The sequence below is a fragment of the Centroberyx affinis genome, unplaced genomic scaffold, assembly GCF_046629955.1.
Source record: "Centroberyx affinis isolate AG114_WGS23_722 - 3 ecotype Tasmania unplaced genomic scaffold, CSIRO-AGI_Caff_v1 ptg003336l_1, whole genome shotgun sequence".
Lineage (NCBI taxonomy): Eukaryota > Metazoa > Chordata > Actinopteri > Beryciformes > Berycidae > Centroberyx > Centroberyx affinis.
Genome location: NW_027281334.1, coordinates 162,617 through 185,555, shown reverse-complemented (window position 1 = coordinate 185,555; position 22,939 = coordinate 162,617). Strand labels below are relative to the sequence as shown.

Genomic DNA, 22,939 nt, shown 5'->3' with positions numbered 1-22,939 from the left:
TTGGTTGTTCCACAGTCTAGGCTCAAGACTAAAGGTGACTGCGCTTTCTCTATTAGGGCGCCTAGACTTTGGAATGACCTGCCTGAGGAAATCAGGCTAGCTAAATCTCATCTTTTAAATCCCTTCTGAAAACACACTTATATAAACAGGCTTTTATGTGATTCACTCCCTTTGCACTGCCATTCGGGAGTCTGGAGTCACTGGGGGGTCTTTGTGTTTCCTGGGGGAGGCTGGTGCTTCTGTTCACTGGGGTGGCATTGAACTGGTCGGGGAGTGCAGCCGGGGCAGTGATGGTGTTGCGGACTGCTGCCTCTGTCTTCAGGGGGCTGTTCTGTTCTACGGACTCTCTGTTCATCGGGAGTCCTCTGTCTGTGACGGTGGCATCTTTGCTGGCCTTGGGTGTTCTGGCTGTCGAGCTTTCGGGATTCTCGGCTGGGGTTTTGCCGCGCGCTTCCTGCGGCGCTTGCCATGGGTGCGATTGGCTTGTGGGGCATTTCTCGCGGGCCGTGCGTTCGGGCTGTCTCCCGCAGGGCTCGATGGGGTTTGGATCGGGCGGTTTCGCCGGTCGGTCTGTCGGAGGCGGTGCTCGTCTCTCCTGGCTCGGCGGTCGGTTGTTGTTTTGGGGGATGGATGCTGCTTCCATGCGTGGGGTTGCCGGGAGGCTGGGGATTTCATGCTGGGGTGTGCGCCTTTGTGTGGGGGTCTTCGGTTTCTTGCCGGTGTCGCGCTCGGGGTGGCTTTCGTCTCCTGGGGCGATAATCGGCTGGCGGGTTGTGGAGACGGGTGCTGTCTCTGCTGGGTTGGCCGGTGCGGTCGGCCAGTCTGGGTCCTGTCGGGCTTTTGTGGGGGCGGCTTGATCGTGGGGTCCGTGGGGATGCCCTGTGGGCCGTTTGCGCCGGTGGCGGGTCCTGCAGGGGGCATGGGGCGGGGCTTCGCTGGGTGTCCTGGGGGCATGGTGGCTGGAGTGCCTGGGGTCTGCGGGGCTGTCGCTGCTGCGCATGGGGGGTTCCTTGATGGGCAGGGGGTTTGGGGAGTGGAGCAGTCATTTGGAGTGGTGGTATTGGTTTGTGGCATTGTCGGTGTCTCGGCTGTGTTTCTGATCGGTTTGGTGCTGCCCTGGTGATCTGGTGGTCGATCTGTGATGGCCTTGCACTACAGCCAGATACCGGTGACAGGTTACTCACCTACAGCCACGGAGAAGGGAAAACGGAAGCAGACGTACCATGTGAACCTCTTGAAAGCCTGGGAGGAAAGAAGCAGCCCTCCTTCCATCACTTCACTACTGGCACGCCGGGTGATTGAGGAAGATGATTCTGAAGGTGTAGTGGGGGTTGTATGGCAAGGAGTGATAGTAGTTCCCCGTGGCTGTAGGTGAGTAACCTGTCACCGGTATCCAGCTGTAGTGCAAGGCCATCACAGATCGACCATAGCGTTGCAAATATGATGATGATCACTTTGTAAGATATGATCATGTTTGATCAGGCCAGGGTAACTGACGTTAGACAAATTATCGACAATATACGGACAAATACATGACAAGACAAGACAAGATGTAGTCGAGGCGTAGCGCCCGAACGAGACGTGGTACAGTTTGTGCTGTCGCAGCAGAGCATGTGCCAATCCTTCAGTCCTTCAATTTCAAACTTAAAAGGTCCAGAGTGCAACAAATCTCTAAGATAGAACAAAACTGCAGCTTATTAGAGAAAGACTTGAAGTGTAACTATACTAGAGAAACAGAACATAAACTGAAGGCTGAACAAGCAGAACTGAACAATATAGTGTTGAATACTTAATGCATATAACCAAACACAAATATTACTCAGAGAGGAGCAGACCAAGTCGCCTCCTTGCTCTCACTCTTAAACATCAGGAGAGCAAGATGTCTATAACTTCAATAAAATGCCTCAAGAAAGGTCTGGTCTCAACCACCCCAGAGATTAATGAAACACTAAAAAAAATGTTTGTTAAACTTTACTCGTTCTGAAACTTCTTCACTGGTCTAGATCTTCCCACTCTGTCGTCAGAGATTCAAAGGGACTAGACACGCCGATTTCTTTGGAGGAACTACTCCTGGCTCTGAAATCTACCAATAAAAGCCGTTCCCCAGGTACTGAAAAAAGGTCACTTCCATAGAGATCTGAATACAGCACTTATTACAGTGATGCCAAAACCAGGTAAAGACCCGTTAGAATGCTCCAGCCATAGACCAATTTTGTTGATCAATGCTGATCTAAAGATATATGTCAAGGTATTAGCCCTTTAAGTATAAAAAGTTGTAGGGGGTCTGATAAATCTAGACCAAGCAGGATTTATGAAAGGGCGTTTAGCCTCAGACAATATTCAACGACTACTACATGTCATAGGAGAAGCAGAGAAAGATCACTCACCCAGTGGACTCTTATTTGTTGACGCCACAAAGGCTTTTGATAGATAAGAATGGCAGTATCTCTGGAGAGCTCTCAAAGAGTTTAACTTTGGCCCAGCTTTTACCAAGATGGTCAAAGTTTTGTATGCTAACCCTTCAGCCAGAGTTTGCACTGTCGGGACTTTTTCAGAGATATTTGGAATATTCCGCGGCTTAAGACAGGGTTGCCCCACATCGCCACTGTTTTTCAATTTCTCTTTGGAACCCCTTGCCCAGTTGATTCGGAAAAGTACTTCAATCTCCCCAATAAAAATAGGTGCCTCCACCCACTCGATATAGCTATATGCGGATGACACTCTCATATTTATGTCAGATCTACAGAATTCTCCTCCTAATGCAATTAAAATTCAGATAAGTAAGTCTGTTTCATCTGTGGCAAGGACCGACTATACAAACATATTTAAAAAGTTAGAGAGTGACATCAACAGGTGGATGCCCTTACCAGAATCAGTCCCATCTTGTATTTCTGTGGTGAAAATTAATATTTTACCAAGGATTAACTTCATTAGTTCCATGCTGCTCCTAGCACCGCCAGTTAATTACTGGTTGAAGTTAGATTCTTTACAGAGCAAATTTATTTGGAACGGGAAACAACCTTGCATCAAATGGTCGACGCTACAGCTGGATAAATCACAAGAGGGCTGGGCTTGCCCAAACTTTAAAATTTATCACTGGTCCTTCATATTGCGCTGTCTTAGCTACTGGATGAACCCTGGAGCATGTACACCATGGAAAGATGTAGAAAAGGAATTGATAGCACCAATAAGGTTGCAAGACCTTTTGTTTTCTGGTATTACACACAAGAAATGTACTTTACACTATGGACCTATAATAGCATATATGTTACAAACATTTAAAACAGTTGAACAGTTTCTGGGACTCAAAGGGAAATGGCACAAAGCCTCCCCTATTTGGCGGAACCTCAATCTACTGACGGGTGGTAAACCTTTTATTCAGGACACATGGGCTCAAAAAGGCATACAAGTCCTACAAGATTTAAATGGAGATAACTTTACTTAGCTTTCAAGACCTCGTCATCCGTTACAATATTTCCAAATACTTTTTGTTTTATTATTTCAGGTTTGTAGATTGTAGAATTGGTTTTGAATGGTTTTGAATGCACCAAGGAGAATTGTATCTTACATCTATGCAAGTCTTATATCACACCCAACGGTTTCTATTTCTGGCAAGAAAGAGTGGGAGAAAGACATGACCCATATGAGAAGTGGTAGACTGGGATACAGTATGAAAAAATGTTGCAGGGTCCTCAAAAAAATCCCAATCACCAATTCATTAACCTGAAAATATGTCACAGGACTTATATGACCCCACGGAAAAGAACCTGATTGTATGTTTTGCCAGCATGGGACCCTGGGAACCTTCATGCACACTCTGTGGGATTGCCCTGAAGTGTACACTTTTTCACAAAGTCAAAATCACAGAGAGGGCATGCAAACTCTGGCTAGCCGGCATGTCTGCAGCCAAAAAGATAATTGTCCAACGCTGGATACCACCTCACACTCTCTCATTAAAACACTGGCTGAACTGCTATCTCCACATTCTATTTCTTGAACTTTCATCTGCCAGGATTAATAGAGCCAAACCCAGTACCCAGTAAAGAGGAATTACTACTGTGAAAAAACTACTGCTTACATAATGCCAATTTTGTGACTATTTTTTGTTACTATTTATTTACTATTTATTACTATTTGCCTGTATATCCTACATTACTTTTTACCTATTTATTTCCAATGACTGTCATTTATTTCAATGTCACTGTAGTTCTATTTACACTTTATTTCTCACGTTTGCGTTCTGCTATGTACTGCTAAAAAAAAAAAAATATGGAGTGGAGTTTTCCGTTTTAAGCACTGTGGTTGGCCCGAAGGTCCAAACACCATCGTCAAATTCACTCCTGGAATGGCGTACTGATGCGTTCCGGCCCAATGACCCGCTGATATAGATTAGAATTGTTTGCTCTGTCAAGAGATTAGGGGCTAGTCAAAAAACATTCCTGGCTAAAGCCCCGGAAGCCCGATGTTGATGACGCTACTGGTGGGAGCAATGCTCGGCTAGCGCAACACGTTTATCGGTTAATTCCACCAACGTCACATACCACAGGTAATAACGTTACCTAATGTTAAGGTTTGCAGGACAGCAGAAGATGTGGATGTCTGTAAATTGACGGCGAAGTGTGGCTCTGTGTGAGATCCAATATGGCATTATCAATATGGGACTGAATGTGACGTTTAGCCCATAGGCAAGAGGCCATCTCTTAGACATGTGCTCTAGAGCAGAGGTTCTCAATTGTTTTTCAGCCAAGGACCCCTTATAAGATAGAGAATATACCGGGGACCCCCTCATTCTGATTTGTGATTTTGGGCTATATAAATAAAAATTGACTTGACTTGACATGTATGTCCCTTGGAATGATCTGACGTAGCCTATTTTTTACACTCCTATAGTCTTAGTTATGTGAAAGAACAACACAAGAGAAATGTATTAGAAAGATATTAGATATGTATTAAAAATATTTGCACCAACTCAACACAGAATACCCATAAAACAATCAATCAATTACCTGCAAGTAACACTGTACCTAAACAAAATATCAAAGGGAAATCAGGAGAAAAGTGCTAATTTGAAGTGCATTTCAAAAATACTTTTTTTTATATCATGATAATTTAAATGAATATTTCTGAAAACTTTTCACGGACCCCCTGGCAGAGTGCCACGGACCCCACTTTGAGAGCCACTGCTCTAGAGGCCATCTCAGAAAGCAACATCTCACTAAGCGTTACCTGACTAACTGACTGAATGCATGACCTGAATTTGCCACGTGATGCCCTTGGCTGCGCCGTGGCAAAAAGTACTGCTTCCACCAGCTTCTACTACTACTATTACCACTACTACTACTACTACTACTACTGCTACTGCTACTGCTACTACTGCTACTGCTACTGCTACTACTACTGCTATTACCAGATGTTAACAGATGTGTTTTAACGGAGACGTGCATGGACCTCCGGTTGTGGAAGATTAAGGTAAAGCAAGGCAAGGCAAAATATATTTATATAGCACATTTCATACACAAGGCAAATACAATGTGGTTCACATAAAACACATAAAAAGTACATACATGCTCCACAACTATTTAAAATGACATTAAAAAGAAAGAAAGAAAGATATTGAGCCGTCACTCTCACAGTGGTGACACCTCTGGTCAGCCAGTATCAAATTATGTGTGCCTTACCCCTGAGGATATTCAAAGATAATCACCACCTTAATTAAAGGAATAGTAAATAGTAAGGAATAGTAAAATGAAAATTCAGTCATTATCTACTCGTCCCCATGCCAGCTGAAACTTGGCTGAAGTTTGTTAGTCCATACAGCGCCCTGAGCTCCACAGCAGAATGGTGTAGAAGCCAAAACAATTGATGTTGCTGGGGGCCCGACTTGACTTGACTTCACGGTTAAAAAAATAATGGAAAATAACCATAAAATGGATCCATGCAGCTCACCCAGCATAATGCAAGTCTCTGGAAGCCAAACAATCCCAAAGTGACTTGAAAGGCTGACATTTACAGCATTATTTAGCTGAAACAGTAATTGTATTACTATTTGTGTAACTATTCTTTTTAACTCACTATATTGATTTTCTTGATAGGAAGGATTGGGCTTAAACTAGGCTGATTGTGTAGTAGCCCAAATAATTTAATATGAAACACGTCTTACTTCGCAAAATAGGACTATAGTCATATTTTCATATATTTGGGATAAAGTAAAACTATAATCTGCTGGTCCTAATTGTTTATCAAATTATTACCCAATTAATATATCATCTCTTCACAAACATTTATATGGATTAGTTTTTATGAAAAATAAATATATGGGCTATAGTCCTAATTACATTGCATTGTGTAGCCTATTCTTATATGCCAATATTTTTAATATGTCTGGAGAGTGAAACTCATGGCCTGCTGCTTTTTCATATAGGCAAATTTTGCCTTTAGTCAGTATGAAATTATTAGGCTACTCAATTTCTCCTTTTTCAACAACTTTTGATTAAGTGTTGATGAAAACATAATACACATATGCGTCAGCTGTAGGCCTTAAACCAACATTAAAATGCCACAGCCTATTTAAAAAATGTTATCTTTCTAATATAAACAACACAATGAAATTAGTGTCTGTGCATTTATTTGTTAAATGCAATAGATACAGGGGTAAACGGATGCATATTACTTTATTATATTAAATATCAGGTACATCTCCAAAAGCACTTGAGTGAGCAAAACTACAAAAATAACTGTGCAATTAAATGATAAAGAGTAATGAACTTTAAGTTATTTAAAATACATGACAGAATTCTTCAAAAATAGGGAATTTACTGTATGGAATTCTGGGAACATGCGTTTACGCACGCACTCATCTCACATTTGCTATAGCCTACCTTACATTGTTATAAAATAATAGGAAATAACCAGTATGGATAACATTTGCTAAATGTAAAATATTTATACATTTGTAATTAGCTCTGTCCATTAAATCCTTTTGGGAATGTGCTTTTACGCATGCACTTGTCTCTCTCCTCTCCTCTGTTCAGCCTTCTTCACCAATGGAAAAACTGAGGCAAGACGTAGAATGTGATTCATAAATGTAAACTAAGGATTCAAAGCAGGAGTTGCAATCCTGTCTATAGATTTACAGAACTGACTTGATTTTCAGATCCGTTTTTTACAATTGAACCATTTCACAATCTTGGGTTTACATACAATGTTTTTGGGTGGAAACATTCCTCCATACAGGAGCTAGTCAAACTTTGGAATGATAAATGCACAAATATTCTGGACTCTATTGCACATATGAAAATAAGGACCTCCAAGCCAAAGTCTTAATAAGCACACTCGGACTCTAAAAAGAGAGTGTCGCAAAGCCGAGTGTAACTGGAAATCAAATAAACTGCAGGTTTCTTACGGGATCTTAAAAAGCTTAATGTGCACCTACCAGAAAGCTGTTGAAGATGCAAGAATGGCCTTCTTTTCTGAATTGGTCTCAAAACATTGTCACAACTCAAGGGTGTTATTCAATACTATTGATCGTGTTGTCAGCCCCTCATCACATACTGAATGTTCCCCTATCAAACGCAAATAATTTCTCACATTCTTTAACAAGAAAGTTGCTGACATCAGAGCTCAGATTGTTCCCACCACTCCCTCTCAACATAACGGCCACGTTTGACAGTTTTGAGCCCCCCTTTGAGTCTCTTTTTAAGTATGAGGTCAACATCTTGTTCTCTTGATGTGCTTCCTACTCACCTGCTTACTCTGCAACCTTGCTCTGATGAAAAACAACAAGCCTGAGGTAGCTCCTCATTCTCGACTGCCCACGTTACATGTGTTGTACCTCAAGGCAAAATTTTGGGTCCTTCTCCCTATATATGCTCCCATTAGATCACATAATTTGTGATCATAACATCTCCTTCCATTGTTACGCAGATGATACACAGCTATATGTGTCTATCACTCCCAATGATCCTCATGGACTAGCCTCCCTTCACAACTGCATACAAGACATTAAAAGATGGATGTCCCAAAGCTATTTGCAGCTAAACGACAATAAGTCTGAAATATTGCTAATTGGCCCCCCTCACTCCATCAACTCTTTTCAGAATGATCTAGGTTCTTTGGGACCTTACGTCAAAACTTCTGCAAGGAACTTGGGTGTGGTTTTTGGTCAGGACCTCAATTTGAGGAGCAGGTTAAGAAAGTTGTTCAGACTTCCTTTCTTCAACTTAGAACTATTTCTAAAATCAGAACATTCCTGTCTTTTAATGACTTGCAGACAGTTATTCATGCTTTCATATACTCTCGCCTGGATTACTGTAACTCCCTCTATTCCTGCCTCACCCAGAAACAAATCTCGCGCCTTCAGCTAGTCGAAAATGCTGCTGCCAGAATGCTAATGGGTCTAAAGAAATGGTAGAATATCACCCCTGTCCTAGCATCCTTGCACTGGCTGCCTATAAACTTGAGAATTGATTTTAAATTTTACTTATCACTTTTAAAGCATGTCTTGGACAGGCCACAGACTACATTTTAGATCTTTTAATTCCTGATGTAACCTGAAGTCTGCACGAAAGTCTCTCGTAGTTGTTCTTAGATCGAAATTCGTTTCAAGAGGGGACCGAGGATTTGCTGTCAGGGCCCCGAAACTATGGAATGCGCTTCCCGAAGAGCTCAGATTAACTAAGGGTGTATTGACTTTTAAAACACTCTTAAAGACCCTCTTTTTTTGTGGGGTTTTTTTTGTTTCATTGGCTTTTCTGTAAACGTTTTGCTCTACGCATTCTCAAGTTACCATTTGTCATTTTACCCTTGTTTTTCTTTGTGTTGAATTGTCACTGTTTAACTACTTTTTATTGTGTTGTGTTGTTTTATTATTCTTTTTATTGTGTAAAGCACTTTGTAACTTCTGTTTTGAAAAGTGCTATATTAAAATGTATTATTAGGGTTCATGCCCCGTAGGGGGCATTAACCCTATTGTTTTTGTACTGATACTTTATTATTATTATTATTATTGTTGCGCTCTTTGGGCTCAATTTCCCGTGAGATGGTACATGCTAGAGCCATGAAACTTTGCACCATGGTCTAGTATGGCTTCGAATAGACCTACAAGAAATATGACCCCGATCGGACAGTTGGTGGCGCTATAATTAAAGGTCAAAAATAAAAAGTTTAAAGTGCTCTATCTCCCACACCCTTGGTCCAATTTACACAAAACTGTACACATGTTCAGCTGACCATACTCTACAGCTTTGCCATAGGACCCTCAAGGTCCACCTGGAAAATTTTTGAGATATTTTGAATGTTTTGAAAAACATTCAAAGTTCTTCTTCTCCTACACCATTTGTCCAATTAGCACCAAAATTGGCTAATACCATCTATGGACCAAGCTCTTTAACATTTGTTTATAGATTGTTGATATCTACTGTCGTTTTGAAGATATAAATTTTTCAATTTGAGAGAGAGCGTGGCCTGTCAGCTAAATTGTCGTAACTTCATGACCGATTGTCCAATCGTCACGACACTTTGTGAACATGTTCAGATATCATCAATGACCATGTGTGCACAGCTGTTTTAATCTTGAACAGTAGGGGGCACCACAAATGTGAAAAGTTTATATCTCATAATCGGCTACATGGATTCGTACGAAATTCGTTTTCCACGATCTAGGGTCATGACTAAGTTGATGCATAAAATTTGGTAAAGATTGATTTAAGTGGGCGTGGCTTATTAACATTTCACATTCAAAAATTCAAAAAATCAAAATAAATCACCCGTACGTCCTAGAGAGCTGAAATTCTTTTCAGCACATCCACTGAATTGTGACAAAAGTTTGCCTCAGTGCAACCTATGGTCGATTCAGAAGTCCCTCACTCTATATTTTTCAAAATATGCAAAATCAGTTAACATCTATATCTCCACAAGTCTTCATTCATATGCTACCAAAATTGTCACAGACATTCTCTAGATGGTAGATATCAAGGGTTTCAAAGGGTGTTCAGATCGGTCAAACGGTGAGTCTGCAGTGACATTCAATATCTTGCTGTAATTTGTACTGTATGCACAACATTTTCTATTTCATCTAGTTTTTAAACAAATTTCACCAAAATATTTGACAATACACTCGAGAAAAGCAGGTCGATGTGTGATTTTTTTCTGAATTCCATCCCCAACAGTTAAATTGTTGAGAATGTTTTTGTGACATCGCCTCTCTGTCTTCTGCTTGTGAGGTTGGTTTGGCTTCCTGGCTCAGGAGCCAGTGGGCAGGGTTGGAGAGGGCATCAGGAAACTACCTGCACCTGGGTAGTTGTGGCTTCATTGGTAACCTCTTTGTCATTGCCTCAACTTGTGAGAAGGTGTGTGGGGGCCGTGTGTCCTCAGTGGTGCAGTCAGTAAGTCGCCTTCTCTCTGGATACAAAGGGCCAGGGTTCAAATCCCGAGGTGGCCAAGTCCTGCTCGACGGCCTGATCTGGCAAAACAGACAGTGATCTTCCACGTTTCAGCTCTGGCTGCTCTACTGGCATGAACCCGCAATTGCCGCTAGCGGCTATCATTATTATATATAATCTATCCTGGCCTGATCAGATGACAAACATTTTAGTCAGTAGTCAAGTTATCCTTACAACATGAAAAGAGATGTAAGAAGAGTTGAATATAAACAGCTGTGAGTGCGGCCCATCATCCACTGGGACGAGTGTCCAGCTTCACTCCCTGAGGCGGCTGTCGGCCAGGAGACACTGCAGTCCACAGGAGACATTGCAGTCCACAGGAGACACTGCAGTCCACAGAGCCTCGGGCTTTAAAGGCCAGACAGAGACCGACAGTTACAGCTGTGACGGTCTGTGTCAGGAAACACACAGGAAGCTCATTCTGTCCAGCTGTGAGTGTGAGGTAAGAGACACTTTAACTAAATGTTTCTGTATTCAGGTATGATGTGTTTCTGGGAAGCTAGCTCATGTTCAACACTTTTTATTATTCCTGCATTATTGCTCTGCTAGGATTACTTTAGAATGTAGTACTTTTTAAAGGACAATTCTGCTTATTTTCAACATGTGCCTTAGTTTTTGCCATCATGACGTTTGATTGTGTTGAAAATGTGTGAAAATTTCATGACTTCCTTTACTGTAGAGCTTGATGTATCTTAGCTGTAGCTTCAGTTCTACACACACACACACACACACACACACACACACACACAGGACCAACAGGTAATCTCTTATAGCTGAACCCAGAAAGTGATTAAAACACATTAACATTCACTACAGTCAGACCTTCCTGCATCCAATTACTGATTGTCCATTGCCTGAAACTCTATATTGCAGTATTAGTTATGTTATTTTAACTAGCATGAGCTAGAACCCAATAACTCTGATGTTGCATTCAATGCATATTGGATTTTCTGTAAATATGACTTGCTGACTGGGAAAAAACATTTACATCAATGTCCTAGTGATAATGAAGTAGAATATATGGGGAATTTTTTTGCGCCTCTGTTATTTCCCACTTGGCATCACAAATTTAAGGAGGGAGTCAACACAAGTGATGAACACAGCAGGGAATCCACCGATGTCAGCAGTCAGTTGAAAAATTATCACTTCTATTCACACTAATCCAATCTATTGGTGTGCCATTTAAAGACATGTTCAACTGTGGGTGTTATTGTGTCACTTTTTGGGTTCAGCTGTTGGACATGATGTTGGCCCTGTATCTGTGTATTGGACAGCAGTGCTCCTGTTTAACTGAAACCACGTCAAGCGCCACAGTGAAGTGAGTGATGACATCTTGAACACAATCAATCGTCATGACGGCAAAAAAAAACAAAAACAGGAAAATAAGGCCCATGTTGAAAATGACCAGATTTATCCTTTAACTATTGACTGTTGGTTGACTGTTCGTCTCCATAAAATGATTTCTTCTCTGATTAATTATTGAGGGAATGATTAGCTAAATATCACAACATCCTCAGTGGCAGTGGTGTAAAATGAAGACACCACAAATCATATGGCAGTTCTCCACTCCTGCCATAGAACTACATAAGAGGAGTGGAGCAGTAGATGTGTATGTGAAAAAACAAATCAGGCCATCCCATGTGAACAGGACAAATTTTGGTTTAATCATGGCTGGTGATTTGAATAAATCTAAACCATTTGCGTGAAATTACTGTGAAACATCACTGAAAATAATAATTCCACAAGCAGTGTGCTCTTTTGTCATGGTAGATTAGCTGAAACATTGCAGTAAAATCTATTTAAGAGCTTATTCAAGAATGTATCATAATCTCCAGGTATTTTTGCAAATATAAGTTTTTAAACTGAACAGTTTTCAACAATAGGAGAGGTTTGTTCTTTTAGTCCTGAAGAAGTAAAAAGCAAGCAGAAACATTAGATAGCCTTTGCTAAACAGGGAGTCAATTGGCTGCTGATATTTCTGTGACTTCTTGGCATGATTTTTTTTTCTGCCCGGAATAGCAGCATCAAATCACTTTTCAGATCAAGGAATTTTTCTATATGAGCTTTATGTCACTAACCCAATATGTGTTATATCTGCTTTTTTCCACATATTGTAAATAGTATGATTTGATAACATCTCTGTTCAAATAGGAAAAAAGGAGAATTGACAACATGTTTGTTTCGCTGGTGAACCAAACATAAGATACATAAGTTACAGGTGAAAATTTGACTGTTATGAACCTTTTTCACAACTAGGAAGACACTCAGATGAGTGGGCATGCCAATATATTGAATTTCACACAGCTGAAGCTATGCTCAAGTGTAAAGTTTTATTATGATAAATATTTTATTAAATGAAGAACTCTTCACCTATAAGTTCCTTACTGTATATGAGTATGGTTCATTGCCTTGTGGAACAGATGTGAATCATCTTTTAAATCACTCGTAAAAACAGACTTTTATTGGAAAGCTTACCTTTAATCCTGGTCTGATTTTAGCCAAGTTTGTCTCGTTCATTATTGCATTTCTTTTGCATTTTTTTCATCTGATTTTGTGTTACATTTGTCCTTTATTTTATTTATTGTCATTTGTTTGTCTTTTTATCTCTTTCCTATGCTTATTTTATCAGTAATTTCAGTTTAATTTTAATGTTTTCTTCCTTGCACTTGGTCCTTGTTGTGAAGCACTTTGTAACTTTTGTTTTGAAAAGTGCTTTATGAATAAAGTTTATCCAGACAGATGGAGCCAGCGCTCTGTTTTGAGTCCAGGAACACTTCCTGTCTGAGGACCATCTATCCTCTGTCTGTCCGCGTCTCTCTCTACCTGTTCCTGGGTGTCATGGTCGTCTTGACGGTGTGTGGGAACCTTCTGGTCGTCATGTCGGTCGCTCAGTTCAAGCAGCTCCACACTCCCACCAACTACCTCATCCTCTCCCTGGCCGTCTCCGACCTGCTGCTGGGGCTGCTGGTCATGGTCCCCAGTATGATCCAATCTGTGGAGACCTGCTGGTATTTTGGAGATGTGTTCTGTAAAGTCTGGAATAGTACTGATGTCTTGCTGTGCACAGCCTCAATTCTAAATCTGTCTTTCATATCAATTGATCGATATTATGCTGTTTGCCAGCCTCTGCTGTATAGAAGTAAAATAACTGTTAATGCTGTGTTGATCATGATTCTGGTCACTTGGAGTGTTTCGGCTGTAGTGGGCTTTGGAATGATCTTCCTCAAGCTCAATATTTTGGGAATTGAGGAGTTCTACTATGATCATGTTGCATGTGACGGAGGATGTGTTTTGTTTCAGAGTGGAGTATCAAGTACAGTCTCATCGGCTTTCTCCTTTTACATTCCCGGAGTTGTCATGCTCGGCATTTACCTGAAGATTTTCCTGGTGGCACAGAGACAAGTGCGCAGCATCCACAACACGAGAACATCTGATCCGTCCCAAACTAAAGCCACCAAAACACTCGCTATCATCATGGGGGCATTTCTTTCTTTTTGGACTCCTTTTTTTGTGTGTAACATCATTGATCCCTTTATCAGTTACTCGACTCCACCGGCATTGTTCGGAACATTGGCGTGGGTCGCCTACTTGAATTCTACTGTGAATCCTTTGGTGTACGCATTCTTTTACAGTTGGTTCAGAAAGGCATTTCGAGTGATCATTTCAGGTAAAATCTTTAATTCTGACATTTCAGACATAAAACTGTTCACAGAATAAATCTTAAACTAGAAATAACCGCCTTACGGTTGTATGCCTCCACCAATAAACTTTGTTTTATCATTGCAAGGACAGTCTTTATTTATTGAACATATATAATTAATGTGATTATTACGTCAACTTAAAGGATTTTGGTGTCTGCAAAAGTAAGTGACAGCACTTTCACCGTTTTCGTAGAATGACCCAAGATCATTTTCTCAGCTAGAGTGGTAAGGAAAACATTATGATGTCACAGTGAAGTTGACCTTTGAACTTTTGGATATAAAATTATCCTATCAGACATTTGTGTGAAATGTTGTCATAATTAGCATATGAATTCTTGAGTTATGGCCAAAAATGTCTTTTGTGAGGTCACAGTGACCTTGATTTTTGACCTTTGACCACCAAAATCTAATCAGTTCATCCTTGAGTCCAAGTGGACGTTTGTGCCAAAGAAATTCCCTCAAGGCGTTCTTGAGATATTGCGTTCACAAGAATTGGACGGATGGACAACCCGAAAACATAATGCCTCCGGTCACAGCTGAGGCATAAAAATGATGGCATGGCAGGTGCCTCAGAGAAATGAGCTTATGAATGTATGGCAGAAAAAAGTATGGCAGAAAAAAATAAAGCTTATTACACTTTGTTTTCTCAACAGTCACTGCTGATGGGGGTCACGTGATGCAGCGAAGCTAGGTAGACGCTAGCCCAGGGGCTCTCCAAACGAATTCATTTTAAAACCTTTAAAAACACCCAAACACACTTTTAATTTGGTCGGACTGGACCTGAGACCCAGGAACAAACTACTAAATTCAGCTAGTGAGCAAATTCCGTCGTCTGCAGAGAAAACTACTCCGGGGGCTGGTGACCACATAATGGCGGTGGCACAGGAACACCTGAGCGGAGGAGACTCACTTATTCTTCAAGAGATAAGAAACGTAATCAAGCCCTCTCCAGTAAATTCGACTCTAAAACCGCAGAAATTAATCAGTCTATCTCCGGACTGAAAACTATGCTGAATAAGCTGAGCTCACGCGTAGCCGAAGTGGAAGAGTGTATTGGCACGGCGGAAGACCAGTTGGTGGAGCTGGACTCTCGTGTTATCAAGTTGAGAAAATGACTTTTTAATGGAGAAAGTCGACCAACTGGAAAACTACAGCCGACGCAACAATGTACGTGTCGTTAATCTTCGGGAAGGCTGCGAGGGGAACGTGTACCTGTAAACTTTTTTGTTGACTGGATCCCTGCCACCCTGGGACAAGAGCATTTCACTGAGCCCCTGATAATAGAGCGAGCACACCAGGCTCTTGCACCCCGTCCACCTGCAGACCAGAGACCGAGACCTGTCTTGATATGCCTGCTCAAATATCAAGATTGGGACAAAATCGAGTGGTCCAGAGAGAATAAGGGTCCCGTCATGTACGATGATAAGCCGGTGCTGTTTTTTCCCGACCTGAGCGCCAGCCTAATGAAACGCAGGAAGGAGTACGACCAAGTTAAGAGGGAGCTTCGGTCTAAGGATGTTCCGTTTGCCCTACTCCATCCCGCAACACTGAGGATCACGCTCCCCGATGGAAGGAGAAGATTCTTCAAAACACCTAAGGAAGCGGCGGCATTCCTGCGTAACTCTCTAGGAGAAACATGACGGACGAAAACAGGTGGATGAAAACCGGACAGGCAGCCAGGGTTTTCACAAGCTGCCATGTCTTTATGCTTAAAACTGTCGTCACTCTTGTTATATTAAAGACGTTCTAGATAATGTAAGTGATGACAGCACTCTAAGTTTACACTTGATAGACTAGTTTCAGCTTAAGTCGACTAATATGGTAACAATTTTTGAAACGGGTGTTTTCAGCATTTGTAATAATTTCTTGTTTAACTTAAAATTGGACTTAAAATTGGCTGTGTTGCGCTTTTTCTTATTGTCAGTGCTTCATTTTATTTTTTGGTTACTTTACTACACATTTCGCTTGCACAGGGACTTTACAAAGAAGTCATAACACTTTGATAGATGTATACGCTTATTGTTGACGAACAGGGTAGTGAAATTTGTTAGCTTTAATGTGAATGGACTAAATTAGTGTTTCTGAACGGGGGTGGTACTGCCCCCCAGGGGGCGTTCAGAGAACATTGGGGGGCGCTGGAAGCAATATTTTTGAAAGGGGGGCGTTGAGGTGTTCTTGGGGGGCATTTGTTTAAGGCGAGTTTACACCACAGATTCACGACGAGACGAGTTGAAATTTGCAACTACTTGCAAAAGAATGTGGTCTGCAACATTCTAAAACCTGCCAGTTTACACCAATGAGACTAGACGAGACGAGAGTATCGTTTCCATACTCTTCAGTGTTTCTGTCAGCTTTCTGTAGCGCAGCTTCATGCTGCCTTCACGGGCACAGGACGTCAGAGTTCCATCTATAAAATGTCACCAACATTGTGTTTACTGTGCCAACTCAGGAAAATGGATGCTCTCTTGCTTGGTATTCCCCGTGGGGGAAATTAAGAGTTCCTTCCTCTTGAAAGCATTAATTTCTCCCCAGGATCAAGCCGTGTTATCGCCGTGGTTACAAATGTACAAGAGGGATATTCCGCTGTCGGACTTCCTATGAAAGCACCTTAGCGTCTAGCATCCAGACACACACACTATAACTGTCACGGGTTTGAGGTTGGCGGACTCTTAAGGCAGAGACAACACGAGGAGGCAGCAGGACAGTTCAAACAATGGTTTAATGGAGGATCAGGTAAGGTGGCGTGGAGGAAGGAAAGGGGAGGCCAGGATGGGCGGACTGTGGAGGGGGAGGACGAGGCTGGTCTGGAGAATGGAGGAGTCCGGGCTTGATAACTGGCCTGGGGAGTGGAGTAGTCCGGGCTTGACAGCTGGCTGGAGAGAGGGCAGGCTGGATGAAGGACTGAGTCTTCCAGAGCTGGAGCAGGCAGCAGGAGTCAGGACAGGATCTGAACACAGAAGCAAAAGTGAGTCACAGCAAAAAATGCAGGACGGAACTGCAAAAACAGGCTAAATGGCTTGAAAGTGACTAACAGCATGAACTGAGTCGACAATCTGGCGGAGTCTGGAGGTTTGAGCCGGGCTTATGTAGTAGAGGAAGATTGGTGATGAGTTGCAGCTTGAGCAGGCCGGCTCCTGACTCCGCACACCTGACTCCAGCTCTGTAATCAGACCACACACACACAAAGAGAGAGACTAGGAGGCAGAGGACATGACAATAACACTATCCAATTCAAGTGGCTTTATTGGCATGACTGCATACAACGTTGCCGAAGCATATTAACACAAACTATACAATCAATAAACCTAAATAAACAATTTCCTAAAACAATATTCTAAAACCAGACACCTGCCTGACAAGCTGAGTCACAGCAACGCCATCAACCGACTTGATTCCAGCTGAGATGGGGGAGTTTACACTGATGCAACTTTTCTCTGCAGCATTATAAAATGGTTTTGTCTAGTCGTGAACTTTAAAGTCTCCATTAAACATCATAAGTCTATGAATAATCCCTTTATCCCTTTAATCCCTTTATCCCTTATTAATTGTGATATTAAATTGTATGCAAAGGTACTGGCCCGTCGTCTCGAGACAGTACTGCCGAAGTTGGTCCACCTGGACCAAACGGGTTTTGTTAAGCACAGATTGTCTTCAGACAATATGAGACGTCTCCTACATATTATACATTTAGGGCAAACTCTATCATCACCATGCGCAGTGCTGTCTGTAGACGCGGAAAAAGCCTTTGACCAGCTTCAGTGGTCATATTTGTGGTACATAATGCAGCATATGGGTTTTGGGATGGATTTCATTAACATGTTTAAAACTTTATATTCTAATCCAATGGCTATGGTCTTAACAGGCAATCAATGTTCTCCACAGTTTGCTATTGCACGGGGTACCCGTTAGGGGTGCCCAGCCTCGGCACTGCTATTTGTCCTATCCTTAGAGCCGTTAGCCCAAAAAATACGGATTTCTCAAGAAGTGAAGGGGATAGCAGTGAAGGACACCATTCATAAGACATCCTTATACGCCGATGATTTGTTAATATATCTTGACCAGGTACCGACTTCTCTTCCAATCGTTTTAAATATTCTTGAAGAATTTGGATCAATATCTGGTTATAAGATCAATTTGGAAAAGTCTTCTCTACTTCCTCTAAACGCGGCAATGAATACTACTAACACAAATCTTTATTCAGGTATACCAATAGTTTCAAATTTTAGATACTTGGGACTCGACTTTTATTCTTCTTTGGACAAAATTGTGACAAAAAATTATAAAAAACTTTCTAAATCCATTACAGAGGATTTAGATAGATGGTCAAAGTTGACAATATCATTAGTTGCCCGAATTTCTACTGTAAAAATGAACTTACTCCCAAGGGTTATTTTTTATAGTAGTATGTTGCAAATGCCTCGCTCAGCGGGTTACTGGAATATATTGCAGAATATTGTTTCAAAATGTATTTGGAAAGGACAAAAACCGAGGATTAGAACCACAATACTCCAGCGTGATAATAGATCAGGAGGTTTAAATGTCCCAAATTTTGAATGGTATTATTTATCTTTTATGCTCCGTTCATTGACAAAATGGTTTGAAGAGGAGTTAAAGACACCTTGGGTCCAATTAGAAAAACATATTATATCACCATACACAATTCATTTCAAGAGGGGATCAAGGATTTGCTGTCAGGGCCCCGAAAGTATGGAATGCGCTTCCCGAAGAGCTCAGATTAGCTAAGGGTGTATTGACCTTTAAAATACTCTTAAAGACCCTCTTTCTTAGTGTTTTTTTTCTTTTTGCTCTATGCATTCTCACGTTACCATTTGTCATTTTACCCTTGTTTTTCTTTGTGTTGAATTGTCACTGTTTTACTACTGTTTTATTGTGTTGTGTTGTTTTATTATTCTTTTTATTGTGTAAAGCACTATGTAACTTTTGTTTTGAAAAGTGTTCATATATTCAAAAATGTATAATAATAATAATAATAATAATAATAATAATAATTATTATTATTATTATTATTATTATACATTTTTGAATGATTATATCCTGGCCTGATTGGATTACAAACATTTTAGTCAGTAGTCAAGTTATCCTTACAACATGAAAAGATATGTAAAAAGAGTTGAATATAAACAGCAGTGAGTGCGGCCCATCATCCACTGGCCCATCATCCACTGTCCAGCTTCACTCCCTGAGGTGGCTGTCGGCCAGGAGTCACTGCAGTCCACAGGAGACATTGCAGTCCACAGGAGACACTGCAGTCCACAGAGCCTCGGGCTTTAAAGGCCAGACAGAGACCGACAGTTACAGCTGTGACGGTCTGTGTCAGGAAACACGCAGGAAGCTCATTCTGTCCAGCTGTGAGTGTGTGAGGTAAGAGACACTTTAACTAAATGTTTCTGCATTCAGGTATGATGTGTTTCTGGGAAGCTAGCTTGTGTTCACACATTGAGTATTGTATAAACACTTTTTATTATTGCTGCATTATTGCTATGCTAGGATTACTTAAGAATGTAGTACTTTTTAAAGGATAATTCTGCTTATTTTCAACATGTGCCTTAGTTTTTGCCATCATGACGTTTGATTGTGTTGAAAATGTGTGAAAATTTCATGACTTACTTCACTGTAGAGCTTGATGTATCTTAGCTGTAGCTTCAGTTCTACACACACACACACACACACACACACACACAGGGCCAACAGGTAATCTCTTATAGCTGAATCCAGAAAGTGATTAAAACACATTAACACTCACTGCAGTCAGACCTTCCTACATCCAATTACCGATTATCCATTGCCTGAAACTCTATATTGCAGTATTAGTTATGTTATTTTAACTAGCATGAGCTAGAACTCAAGAACTCTGATGCTGCGTTCAGTGCATATTGGATTTTCTGTAAATATGACTTGCTGACTGGGAAAAAACATTTACATCAACCTCCTAGTGGTAATGAAGCAGAATATGTGGGGATTTTTTTGCGCCTCTGTTATTTCCCACCTGGCATCACAAATTTAGGAAGTGAGTTTTAAAAATGATCAGTTCTATTCACACTAATCCAATCTATTGGTGTGCTATTTAAAGACATGTTCAACTGCAGTGTGGGTGTTATTGTGTTGAAAAGATGGTTTTTAATCACTTTTTGGGTTCAGCTGTTGGACATGACGTTGGCCCTGTATGTGTGTATTGGACAGCAGTGCTCCTGTTTAACTGAAACCATGTCAAGAAAAAACAACAGGAAAATAAGGGCCATGTTGAAAATGACCGGTTTTATCCTTTAACTATTGACTGTTGGTTGATGTCTCCATAAAATTATTTCTTCTCTGATTAATTATTGAGGGAATGATTAGCTAAATATCACAACATCCTCAGTGGCAGTGGTGTAAAATGAAGACATCACAAGTCATATGGCAGTTCTCAACTCCTGCCATAGAACTACATAAGAGGAGTAGAGCAGTAGATGTGTATGTGAAAAAAAAATCAAGCCCATCCTATGTGAACAGGTCAAATTTTGGTTTAATCATGGCTGGTGATTTGAATAAATCTAAACCATTTGCCTGAATTTACTGTGAAACACCACTGAAAATAATAATTCCACAAGCAGTGTGCTATTTTGTCATGGTAGATTAGCTTAAACATTGCAGTAAAATCTATTTAAGAGCTTATTCAAGATTGCATCATAATCTCCAGGTATTAAACTAAACAGTTTTCAACAACAGGAGAGGTTTGTTCTTTGTGTCCGTCCTGAAGAAGTAAAAAGCAAGCAGAAACATCAGATAGCCTTTGCTAAACAGGGAGTCAGTTGGCTGCTGATATTTCTGTGACTTGGCATGATTTTTTTTCTGACCTGAATAGCAGTATCAAATCACCTTTCATTGTCAAATCAAGGAATTTTTCTATATGAGCTTTATGTCACTAACCCAATATGTGCTTTTTTCCACATATTGTAAACAGTATGATTTCATAACATCTCTGTTCAAATAGGAAAAAAGGACAACATGTTTGTTTCCCTGGTGAACCAAACATAAGATACATAAGTTACAGGTAAAAATGTGACTTTTATGAACCTTTTTCACAACTAGGAAGACACTCAGATGAGTGGGCATGCCAATATATTGAATTCCACATAGTTGAAGCTATTCTCAAGTGTAAAGTTTTATTATGACAAATATTTTATTAAATGAAGAACTCTTCACCTATAAGGTCCTTACTGTATATGAGTATGGTTCATTGCCTTGTGGAACAGGTGTGAATCATCTTTTAAATCACTCCTAAAAACAGACTTTTATCGGAACGCTTACCTCTAATCCTGGTCTGATTTTAGCCAAGTTTGCCTCGTTCATTATTGCAATTTTTTTCTTTTTTTTTTATCTGATTTTGTGTTACATTTGTCCTTTATTTTATTTATTGTCATTTGTTTGTCTTTTTATCTCTTTGCTATGCTTATTTCATCAATACCTTCAGTTTAATTTTAATGTTTTCTACCTTGCACTTGTTCCTTGTTGTGAAGCACTTTGTAACTTTGGTTTTGAAAAATGCATTTTAAATAAAGTTTATCCAGACAGATGGAGCCAGCGCTCTGTTTTGAGTCCAGGAACGCTTCCTGTCTGAGGACCATCTATCCTCTGTCTGTCCGTGTCTCTCTCTACCTGTTCCTGGGCGTCATGGTCGTCTTGACGGTGTGTGGGAACGTTCTGGTCGTCATGTCGGTCGCTCAGTTCAAGCAGCTCCACACTCCCACCAACTACCTCATCCTCTCCCTGGCCGTCTCCGACCTGCTGCTGGGGCTGCTGGTCATGTTCCCCGGTATGATCCTATTTGTGGAGACCTGCTGGTATTTTGGAGATGTGTTCTGTAAAGTCTGGAATAGTACTGATGTCTTGCTGTGCACAGCCTCAATTCTAAATCTGTCTTTCATATCAATTGACCGATATTATGCTGTTTGCCAGCCTCTGCTGTATAGAAGTAAAATAACTGTTAATGCTGTGTTGATCATGATTCTGGTCACTTGGAGTGTTTCGGCTGTAGTGGGCTTTGGAATGATCTTCCTCAAGCTCAATATTTTGGGAATTGAGGAGTTCTACTATGATCATGTTGCATGTGAAGGAGGATGTGTTTTGTTTCAGAGTGCAGTATCAAGTACAGTCTCATCGCTTCTCTCCTTTTACATTCCTGGCGTTGTCATGCTCGGTATTTACCTGAAGATTTTCCTGGTGGCACGGAGACAAGCGCGCAGCATCCACAACATGAGAACATCTGATCCATCCCAAACTAAAGCCACCAAAACACTCGCTATCATCATGGGGGCATTTCTTTCTTTTTGGACTCCTTTTTTTGTGTGTAACATCATTAATCCCTTTATCAGTTACTCGAGTCCACCGGCATTGTTCAAAATACTGTTGTGGGTCGGCTATTTGAATTCCACTGTGAATCCTTTGGTGTACGCATTCTTTTACAGTTGGTTCAGAAAGGCATTTCGAATGATCATTTCACGTAAAATCTGTAATTCTGACATTTCAGACATAAAACTGTTCACAGAATAAATCTGAAAAATTTGGCATGGCAGAAAAAATAAAGCTTATTACACTTTTCTCTCTCAACAGTCACTGCTGATGTCTCCATTAACAAGACACTTATTCCTCAATAATAATAATAATTATAATAATAAAAATAATAATGATAGTAATAATAACAATAACTTACCTTATATAGCATTTATCAAAACAGAGTTACAAAGTTCTTATAAAGTGCCTCACGGGAGAAAAGACAGCTGGGATAGAAATAACAGATAA

The 22,939-nt window shown here is 40.7% G+C and overlaps 2 protein-coding genes across 2 annotated transcripts; both read left to right on the top strand.

Annotated features, from left to right (window-relative positions):
• The first annotated feature begins 13,178 nt into the window (after nt 1-13,178).
• On the top strand, nt 13,179-14,156 carry LOC139660553 (trace amine-associated receptor 1-like). Its single transcript, XM_071538726.1, has one exon. It carries the CDS (start codon nt 13,179-13,181, stop codon nt 14,154-14,156), a length of 978 nt encoding a protein of 325 aa, XP_071394827.1.
• A 7,556-nt stretch (nt 14,157-21,712) lies between these two features.
• On the top strand, nt 21,713-22,690 carry LOC139660558 (trace amine-associated receptor 1-like). Its single transcript, XM_071538732.1, has one exon. The coding sequence runs from the start codon at nt 21,713-21,715 to the stop codon at nt 22,688-22,690; it is 978 nt and encodes a 325-aa protein (XP_071394833.1).
• The last annotated feature ends 249 nt before the right edge of the window (nt 22,691-22,939 follow it).

Bases quoted from the DNA above. Each gene is read 5' to 3' on its own strand.
- LOC139660558 (XM_071538732.1), top strand. From the start codon at position 21,713: ATGGAGCCAGCGCTCTGTTTTGAGTCCAGGAACGCTTCCTGTCTGAGG.
- LOC139660553 (XM_071538726.1), top strand. From the start codon at position 13,179: ATGGAGCCAGCGCTCTGTTTTGAGTCCAGGAACACTTCCTGTCTGAGG.